The sequence below is a fragment of the Accipiter gentilis genome, chromosome 19 (genome assembly GCF_929443795.1).
Source record: "Accipiter gentilis chromosome 19, bAccGen1.1, whole genome shotgun sequence".
Lineage (NCBI taxonomy): Eukaryota > Metazoa > Chordata > Aves > Accipitriformes > Accipitridae > Astur > Astur gentilis.
The window spans coordinates 14,010,214-14,021,176 of NC_064898.1; the positions used below are offsets into that span (position 1 = coordinate 14,010,214).

The 10,963-nt window shown below is 38.9% G+C and overlaps 1 protein-coding gene across 2 annotated transcripts in view; it reads left to right on the plus strand.

The window, feature by feature from the left end:
• Window positions 1–7,553, plus strand: part of TRPC6 (transient receptor potential cation channel subfamily C member 6) — a 105,103-nt gene extending 97,550 nt beyond the window's left edge. For both annotated transcript variants that reach the window (XM_049823138.1, XM_049823139.1), the window contains 3 exons: window positions 3,460–3,543; window positions 5,417–5,492; window positions 6,977–7,553. In XM_049823138.1, coding sequence (XP_049679095.1) covers window positions 3,460–3,543; window positions 5,417–5,492; window positions 6,977–7,128 — 312 coding nt within the window. In that variant the 3' untranslated portion in view covers window positions 7,129–7,553. The remainder of the gene's footprint in view (window positions 1–3,459; window positions 3,544–5,416; window positions 5,493–6,976) is intronic.
• Window positions 7,554–10,963: the final 3,410 nt, after the last annotated feature.

Sequence of the window (10,963 nt, forward strand, 5' to 3'; positions counted from 1 at the left end):
TGTTGCTCAGTAGTGTTTAGACTAAAGTCAAGGATTTTTCAGCTTCTCATGCCCAGCCAGCAGGAAAGGTGGAGGGGTACAAGAAGTTGGCACAGGACACAGCCAGGGCAGCTGACCCAAACTGGCCAAAGGGGTGTTCCATATCGTGTGACGTCATGCCCAGTATACAAACTGGGGGGAGTGGGCCCAGGGGGATCGCTGCTGGGGGACTAACTGGGCATCAATCGGCAGGTGGTGAGAAATTGCACTGCGCATCATTCGTACGTTCCAATCCTTTTATTACTACTGTTGTCATTTTATTAGTGTTATCATTATCATTATTAGTTTCTTCTTTTTATATTCTATTAAACCGTTTTACCTCAATGCATGAGTTTTACTTCTTTTCCCGATTTTCTCCCTGACCCTTTTTGGGTGGGGGGAGGGAGTGAGTGGCTGTGTGGTGCTTAGTTGCTGGCTGGGGTTAAACCATGACACATATAAGCAGATTTAATGAAGTTACACACTTCTGATTTACCTGCCAACTTTCAAGGTGTAGTCGGTAACTAATTAAAAGCACATTGTAGTGTTCAAAAAATGCAGAGTGCTGAAGGGTCACAATTAAGATAAAGGTGTTACGGTGTGTCTGGTTTTACAAGTTTGCAGCATCTCACTTATTTCACCATGTATTACCGATTTTGCTATTTCAAGTGAAAATCAAGTTTTAGTTAAGTGTTGGATTAACTTTTGAAGTGAACCAATGTAACATAAATTTGAAGCTGCTAATTGGCATGACAGATTACATTTAAAATACATAATAAAATGCTTAATAAATATGAAAAAATACATAATAAAATTAAATGCATTTGTAGATTATATGTAAACTGGTAAGTAACAGGATCATGAATGGTATCTGCTGCAGAAGGAGTCAGAGATCCAGAAGGGCTGGGACACCAACCACACAGCTGGAGCTCAAGCTCACCGCTAGAGCAGCTTTGGCCAGGGCAACTTTCCTCTGCCTCTGCAGAGGAAGTATACTCTTATTCTACTACATTATTTCCAAAAATTGTACATTAGGAAACCAGGAGCTGAAAAAGCAGGAAGATTGTTTTTCTCTTTTAATCTAGTAATAAAGGTAAGGCCCAAGAGAGTATTATTAGTTCTAAAATCCTGAAAGAGATAGTGATTACACATTCGTGTAAACTCACTAGGCACTATTTTTTATCATAAATCAGGTACACAGTTTAAGTTAAAATGTTTAGATAAACTTATGTTTTCTAATATATATTCAAAACATTTAAGGTAGCTTTATTCAAGCAAGAAAGAGCAACAATAAGTCGCCCTTTTTATACATCTTTAATTCAATTTCCATCCAAATTAAGGTTAATATGTTAGAGATAAATGTTAATTATTTATATATATATATTTATATATTACTTTATGTCTTGTATCATTATTTTTGCTTAGTTAAATAAACATATTGTCAATAGATATATAATGTTTTTAAAAGTATGTGTATATAGATATTGTGAATCTTTCTAAAGAACAAAAAGAAATTTCAAATTAAGTGTAAACTTTACACTAATTGCAAGTTAATATTTTTTACCAATAAGCGTAATCTTTTCTTCAGGAAAAAATATCAAATTACAAACCTGATCTAGTGAAAGATGTCCCTGCCTATGGTAGGGGGTGTTGGACTACATGATCTTTAAAGGTCCCTTCCAACACAAACCATTCTATGATTCTATGAAATGCTAAACAAAATCTAAAAATATTGAAATTATTCCCTGTTTGCAGATTCATGAAGACTTATTTGCTTTACTGTTAAAGTGAATATAAAGTTATATGGAATGCTAGAAAACTAGAAGACTTTTAAGTAACAAGCTCTGCAGCAGCTGGGAGCATTCAGAATTTTAATTGATGACCTCATTGCTGGTTAAACAACTGAATCTGATGCCTCATTCAGCCTTTTTATACCTATACAATTCCCAAGTTTTTTATTTTAGCCTTTGTGTTAGTACATGTATGTTAGAACAAAGCCCCAATAAAGCTCTCTGCTGAGATGTTTTTGTCATTTTCTAATTGACATCTGGTGAATATTTATCACATGTTCCATATTCCTACTTCCATTTATTATCAAGGTTCAACCATGGGAATTTCCCATTATACCTCAAGAGGTTATAGTGATTTCAGTTGCAGGAGAAATGGCTATACGAAGGCTTTGGCCTTCATTAACGTCAGGCATTGTGTTGCAGGCTCCCTTGATGTGTGACGTGCCTGTACAGCTGCATAAGCACCTAACCCTCCCCTGCCTTCCTCCTCATCACACTATATCCCAGCGTATCCGACATATTACTTACCAGTCCTCAGAGTGTCCCAGTTTGCTTATCTGTAGGTACTTGATGCATTAAGACACAGAGATAGCCAACATGGAGAACCTCCACTGGAAGTACAGTGTGATCCCACAGGATCTGAGACACTGCAATGATAGCCCTGTGCTTTAAAACAGTAAAAATTGTATTGCACCATGTATAATTAGAGAGAACTGACTTTTTAGTGACAGTCGCACTTATTCCTCATCCAGCTCAATCATGATTTATATATCACTTTTTTTTTTTTTATTTCTTGCACTACTACTCATTGCACTGGCCCCATTATTAATCTAAAGGAATATCATTCATTTCATTTTGACAGTTGCTGTTCATTCTTACTGCAGCCTAGTCATTCAGCTTTAGTCTCAGTTCACCGTTTTGTGATGCCTTAGTCCTTGTCAAAGACGTAAATCGGTAATGAAGCCCGCAAATTGCATCCTCCGTGTTTCATCAGGGACTGATGCCCTTTCCTTTCAGCACATGTAGTAAAGAAGATGCTACTCAGAAATGTCAGCTGATAATTTTGTGGTCCGTGGCATAAACTGCGTAACAGATTACATTCAGCCATAAGTGCAAGTGAGGGCAGAAGCAAACGGCACATGTGTTTAGTGGTGGTGGAGGTCACGTTAGTTACGGGCAAGCGCTATGAACAGAAGGAAAGGGGTAATGCTGCCACCTCTCCTTCTTCCTTGGCTTCTCCCACACCCGGCCCTGACTTTCGCTCATCCCTTGCCTACCAAGCTGTGCCGCCCCAGTGCTGCCTTCCTCCTGGCGCAGATCCCCCTCCTGTGTACCTGAGGAGGAAGGGAAAGCCTGTGGGGAGGCGGCTGCTCAGCTCGGGTCCCTTGGGCATGTTAGGAGCAGGTGAGAGGCAGAATAAAGGGAGAAAACCTGCCAGTTCTCACCTTCCGACGTCACGGTCTGGAAAGGTTTGTTTCAACTCTTGTGATGAAATTCTGCACATAAAGAGGACTTTACGACAGTAACTTAAGTTACCACAAAGCGAATTGAGCTTAACAGTTAATGTTCTGTCATACGATATATGCATGAGGTAATTTAACCATATTGTTCTTCTATTTATTTTGTACTGTAAATAATGTTTCCATTTCAGCTTGGTCAAAGGCAGCAATCAAGTATAAGAAGCTCAGATGAAATCCACTTAAACAGTTTAAACAATCCTCCAAGGCAATACCAGGTAAAAACCAGTTTATTTTTAAACAAAATCAAGAAGTAGTAGAACTAGCAGACTGACAACATGAGGACAGTTTTGAATTTATGTTAAACAGCATGAATCAAGAATAAATCCACAGACTTCATATATATCAGACATAAATGCAATGATTTAGGTATTTGCAGTACAATCTGAGGGTGGTTTTCTCTCATGCTACCCTTATAGTACAATATTGTAAAGCGCTTGAAAAATGCTTTTAGTTTTAGAGACAGGTTGAGTCCTCAACTACACAGTGTGAGTTAAGAAAGCCAAAAAGAAACCCCAAATCTTCCTGTTCCATCTGCTGAAACAGCTCAGCTTATTGTGCCACACCTCCATATACTAATACCTTAAGCACTGCAAATATCTTTCAGCCTTTATGCTATCAATACAGTCTGTTTATTCTTTGCCTCCTAAACAACTGCAATGAGCCTTTGTGCAGTTAAGTATAAAAAGACCCAGCACAGTCCACTTAAAGCTCAGCTATGCTGGTCCAGAGGCTGCTCCTTTTCTTCCTGTAAGACTACAAAGCAGGTGGAAAGGAAGAAGCAAGAGCTGCCTGGGCAATGCAACAAGAACATCTGAATGCAAAATGGTAGAGAAAACAAGTATACCTTTTTTAACCACAAAACAGAAGAAAGTTTTCCCCTTGGGCAGGCTAGCTCTGCTCCATTCTTGCATTATACAGTGTCTGCAGAAGTCTATTCTAAAATCTCCCTTTTTCACAGCCAATTTCATTATGATGCGGTGACAGATATTAGGATTACAAATTCATCCCATAAACATGAGGATATGTGGCTTTGTATTTGAAACATTCTCGGATTATTAGAATAAACAGTACAGCTGCTGACCTTGCAAGCGTGACTGTAGTGATGGTCTGGAACCACTAATCTGGGACAATTCACCTCACAACCACCTCTGGTCAGGTCTATTACTGTGGAGATAAAAGCAGACACCTATCTATATTTTATATCTCGTAGTGAAAAACAAAAAGTATTGTCTTGTCATGGGTTACACCATATGAAAATATTAAACCCAGAGATAGAAAGATAGATCCTCAAAGGTAATTAGATATGTTGTTCTTGTTCAAGTAATTTAAACTAATGGGAGAATCCGGGGCGGAATTCATTTTTCCTGGAAAGGTAAAATTGACATCTAAATTTCCTGGCCTAGGTTCCCCTTATTATTAGCAGAGATGATAGTCATTGTAATGGTGTGATTTATTTGATCAGTTTTGGTTGTCTGAGAGGAACTGTGCTCTCATTTGCTTTTTCTATCCATAGAGGGAATTAAAGGTGACTGCCACAGATATGTATATTTACATTAGAAAATACCTGTATTTGGTTATATGAGACCCAGCTGAGATGCTTAAATGACTCCTAGAATTGTGGGTCCCATCTTCTCTAAGCCTCTCCTTGGGGGAAGATAACTTATAAAAAATAATATAAAAATAGATTAAAATAAACTGATGGCAAAAGGGTTTAGCAATTAGTACTGCTAATCAGGGTCATTATCATCTTCTGGTGGCAATAAAGGCTACATGGTTTCACCTACATGGAGACCAAAGCTGCAACCGTATTAATCACATAGACTCCAGTAGTAGGTTAAGCTTCGTGAATGATAACATTTTTAAGATGTGTTTGGTTTTCTAACTTTCATGTACATATATGTGCAGAATCATAAAGTTTAAATATCTACTGTAGATGAAAGCAGAGATTTTTACATTATATTCCTTTAACCTGGCAAGTCCTACACTGAAATGTCTGAATACAACAGAAGGTAACAGAACTCATATTTTGAAAAGTCAATACTAGAAAATCCAACTAAGAAAACTCCTTCTTTTCTTTCTTCTCTGCAGAAAATAATGAAGCGTCTCATTAAAAGATACGTACTGAAAGCTCAGATAGATAAGGAAAGTGATGAAGTCAATGAAGGTGAGTATGTTGATGAATTTTATGTTTATCTCTAATCAGAGAATCAAAACAAACTAATCAAACTGGTTACATATGCCACTTGAAAAAAATGTTTCCAAAACACTTGACATGTTTACAAGTGCAAGATGTAAAATTGCCATGAAATTGAAGTGAAGGAAGAGATGTGGCTTTCTGTTTCTGCTCTTCCATCAGAAACTATCACTGATCTGATGACTTCTTGTGAAAAGTGTTGCTACTTCTAGTAATGCCCATACATTTCCCGTCGTGAGACTGCACTTAGTGCAGCAGCTGGTTTGGAGCACTCCTCTATGAATACTTCCTTGTGTGGATATGTGTTCTTACTGGGGATTCATATATGGGGACACTAGTGAATGCACTTCACAGTAATATTCTCGTCTGTTTGCACCCCTCTGGTGCCGGAAAGACACTTAGTGTAGCAGGAAAAGGAGATGACCGCTCTCTTTTGGACAGTGAGAGGGCTTGTGGCTGACCAGGACTCAGGCACCTCCAATCTGCATGATCTACAGAAAAGGACCTGGGGGTGCTGGTCGACAGCCGGCTGAATATGAGCCGGCAGTGTGTCCAGGTGGCCAAGAAGGCCAACGGCATCCTGGCTTGTATCAGAAACAGGGTGGCCAGCAGGAGCAGGGAGGTGGTTGTTCCCCTGTACTCGGCACTGGTGAGGCCGCACCTCGAGTCCTGTGTTCAGTTTTGGGCCCCTCACTACAGGAAAGACATTGAGGTGCTGGAGTGTGTCCAGAGAAGGGCAACGAAGGTGGTGAAGGGTCTGGAGCACAAGTCTTATGAGGAGCGGTTGAGGGAACTGGGGTTGTTCAGCCTGGAGAAAAGGAGGCTGAGGGGAGACCTGATCGCTCTCTACAACTACCTGAAAGGAGGTTGTAGCGAGGTGGGGGTCAGTCTCTTCTCTGAAGTTACAAGCAACAGGACAAGGGGAAATGGCCTCAAATTGCACCAGGGGAGGTTTAGGTTGGATATTAGAAAAAAAATTCTTCACCAAAAGGGTTTTGAAGCATTGGAACAGGCTGCCCAGGGAAGTGGTGGAGTCACCATCCCTGGAGGGATTTAAAAGACGTGTAGATGTGGCACTTAGGGACATGGTTTAGTGGTGGACTTGGCAGTGTTAGGTTAATGGTTGGACCCAATGATCTTAAAGGTCCTTTCCAACCTAAATGATTCTATGACTCTATGATATCTCTTACAGCAGAACAGCAGCGTCCATCTAATGGATCATTTGAGTTTTGTGAACTGATGTGATCTCTCACACTTTTGTCTTCAGATATGTTTGATTCCTGAACTGCATCTTCATATTCCTGTCTCTAAGCCACCAAGGGGCAGCAGAACATCCACTTTTTCTGTTTCAACAAAGAAATCCAGAGAAAACCCATAATAACTGTGAGATATTTGGATATGCTGGGTTTTTTCCTTTGTTTCTTAATAGTGTCATCTTCTAATGTCTGTTACAGGTGAACTGAAGGAAATTAAACAGGACATCTCAAGTCTCCGGTATGAACTCCTTGAGGAAAAATCTCAAAATTCTGAAGATCTAGCAGAACTTATAAGGAAACTTGGGGAAAAACTGTCAATTGACTCTAAGGAAGAAGAAAGCAAGAGATAACCTAAATGTTTAAGAAATGCAACAGAACATTAACAATTCACTTAAAGCCATATTTCTGTTTTTCTCAAGTCTAGCTCACATTTCTACAAGATATTCAGAAATTAAATCATTCCAATTCTTTATTGAAAAACCACAGTGGCAAATCCTCTGGGTCTATGGTAGGGAGGAGATACCACTTGAGTAAAGATACTTATTTATTCTTTACCTGCTGAAGAAGAGTTAATTTGAGATCATTTTAATATTCAATTTGTGTCTTTTAGAATTCCAGTGGAATCTTGATAAGCCCAGTCATGAAAGATTAAAAGCATAAATCTAAATTTTTCCTACATAAAGTGGTTATTTTTGCAAATTTCCTTTTGTAGACATTCTTACATATATTTTAGTGAAGCAAAAGAGGAAAATTCCAGGCTTTTACATATTTATATCAAAAGATATTTAATTTTTCAAGCATTCCCAACTAGCAAAAAAAAAAAAGCTAACTGCCTTTCTTGAAAATGTGCAGGATATAAAATTTATTTTAACATTTCCTTGAAGAGGTAGATATCAGAATACTCAGTGCACTGTATTACACTTTTCCCTACTTATCCCTGTCACCACTGGACTATCCTGAAAGATGCCTAGTTTCCAATGGGAGTTAATGCATTAAGAAAGAAATATTTTTCACCAAGTTTATTGAAAAGCTATTGCTGAGGCCTGAAGAAAACTTCTTTAACCCAAAATAATTAATCCTTGAAGTTCTAATCTGTTCCAGAATTACCAACTTCTCCAGCTTTTATATCTTGAACTAAAACTTGCAAACTGCAGGGTAGGGGTTTGAATGTAAAGCTGGTAACTTGTTTATTTAAGGTGGAAGATACTAAAATGTTGGGTGCAAACCATCTCTCTGAATTCTGGGAACATCATGCATTGGAGACTGTGTTTCCCCACAGCTAAACTTGTTTAAATCATTGAATTTTGTTCAGATCTATCCTTAGCAAACAAAACCATGTTGTTCCAAAAATTCATGAAGTCTCATCTTCTGTGGATTTACATCCCTTGTCCTTTTTTCCACTGGAGAAAGCTCAGCTCTTGTGCTGTATTCCCTAGGACTCCTTCAATGAAGAATCTTCCCTCCATGTCATCAGCACAAGCCTCCAACACTTCCTCCCTGCCCACTGCAATAATTCTTCTATGGCTCCTTCTGTTAAACTGGAGAAGAGGTAGCCTGTGCTATGTCTCACTGATAGTTGTGTGACTGGTAGCTAATATGTCTCTGCAGGACAGTCAGCTGGTTTCTGTCTCTCCAGATAGGTACAGGCTAAATTCCATCTGATTTTTCCTTCAGTTAATACAGTAATTTGGATTTCACTCTTCTGACAATCACCAATTCTGGGACTGTTAGAAGAATATATTACATTGGGGATCCCTGCTCCTCTTTAAGATTGGTTGAAATTAGTGAAAGGGCTGTGAAAAATTGTAACAGGAACATCAAGATGTATAACACACCTATAGAAGCCTTGTCTGTTTAGGAAACAAGGCTGAAAATGGCTTGTCGGTATTTGCTTTTAAATTAGCTTTGTGAAACTTATTGTGGAATGTATCAGAATGTTTCCACCTCTCCCTTTTAGGCTGGCAGTTATTTTTTAAAGGGTTTAGGTTAGTTTCTAGCTGAATCTACTGATAGTCCTTTTTTAAAAAAAAACTATTGGTGAAATCACTGTGTATCTTCAGGGAAAAAAAAAGAGTTTATTAGACTTGTGTTTTGAAATCATGTGGAGACAGGTGAAGGCAAGGGGCTGTGTCCTGCCGGGAGAGCAATGGAAGCCGGTGTGGAGGTTGGCCTGTCCCAAGGGTGTTTGTCATGGTTTGGGGGAACTGCTCAGCCTTCTGCTTGGCCCATTAGTTTATCTACAAATGGAGCTTGTGGGACAATCCATGTCCTGTGGGCCTCAGGCGTAATGAACTCAGGGTTTAGAAACTTTTAAGGCTTCTTCCCTTGAGGGAGGAGAAGGAAAGTGAGACTGTCAGAGACAGTAGAGCAGTTTGTATTCAAAACCACAGTGTGCTGGCCTGAAAAACTATGAGCTACAGAATAGCCAATTTCCTAACTTGCCTTTGATCACAAAAAAGCATTACCTCATAACCTGCAGTATTTCCTGCGGTAATCAACAGGGCGTACTGCAGACTCTGAGATGACCCGACTGGCTGGTCTTTGCCAGAAACACTCCGGTTTCTGTGTCAGCCGTTGTGTGGAAAACGAAGGCAGTTGGGGTGATCTCGGGCTGGAAGGCAGCGTGGCGCTAACTTCGCTGCCTTTCGGCGCCTGGATGGTTCCTGCCCATCTCCCTTGGCCGGGACTGGCCACTGATTTTGAGTTCCCACTTGAGTATTTTTGGGCCTGGTTTCCTGAAGCAGTGAGCACGTACTACAGGTCCAATGACCGCATTAGAGGCCATACTGCTCAAAGCAGATCTTCCACCTTTGGCAAGCTCTTCGCAAAATCTGTTGGTCAGAACTTGAGGTAACAAGGACAGTCAAAGTTCGCTTTCAGTAATCAAAAGTCTTTATTTTTAGGTCATTGTAATGTGCAATATGGATCTGCGGTCTAGTGCTAGATGGTGGGAAAACCTTCAATCTCTATAAACCCAAGTAAGGAAATACATAAACATGGTTCAAGACCCAGGCACTTTTAAAGTGAAGATTTTTATTACAGAGGTAAAATGGACACTGTGAATTTGTTTAAGCCCAAATTTTGACTTACCTTAAAACTATAAGATCGTAATGTATATATTGTATTTCATGAAGAAAATACATATGGATTTTTTTAATTCAATGAAGATATTTTATATGTAGTTATTACTCATGGAACAATTTGTTAAATATATTTGAAGAGGTCTATTGCCAAATGTAGTGTGACAAGCAATGTTGTATTTAAAATGAGCACAATACCAAATATATTATTCTGATAGAAAAATTAAATGTACCAGACTCAAAATGCCTTTGTGATGCATTGTATGAACACATTGGTCCTTTGTTGGGAACCTTTGGCTGCTCTTTCTTAGAAGATAACACCAAGACAAATATGGTAAAATACTTTTATTTACTAGCAACCCTAGTACAAACAAAATTTTGCAGAAGGAACAAAGGTCTTTTCATACTTGATTAGACTCAAGGTCAAGTATTTTGTCAGCTGTGACTAACTATGACTGATGTTTCAGAACATCTGTAGTAGGTAAAGATAATTTGTATCCTACATAGTTCTCCTGATTTCTAATAAGACAAGATTGACATAGCTTTGATGTGGAAGAGTTTCCAGATCTTTTTTGTGAATTATTAGTATTACAAAATAGTCTTGCTACCTACTTAATTGTTTCTTTAAGTCTTGTTAATGTTTTGAGCTCAGCAATTCAGTTTCTGTAGCAGCAGCTTCCACATCTAAACCAGACCTACTATGAAGTATTGTCTTTAGATTTTTTTTCCCTGAATATTTCTTAATTAGACATTCTCCTTTCTGTTCATGCAAACATATTTCACTAAAAAATATAGGAGGGCTTAAGAAATTCTGAGCAGAACAAAATGCAGTAAGAAAATCACCAAATCAACAAAGCTTTGCCCAAGGGTTTCTCCCACTATTCTAGATGAAACCGAATCATGCCTAACTATTGGGAAGAAGCCTTATACATCATGGAGGACTGCAAATATTAGAGAGTAATACTGCAATGCAAGCTTAAGGTACTCAGGAATTACAGTAACAGGTCCTGAGTACGAGCTACAGGGTTTCACATATAGATTCAGATATTCCAGGTTAAAATCTGCTGTATTTCACCCTATTTTAGAGCAGTGCCAGGCCAAGCCA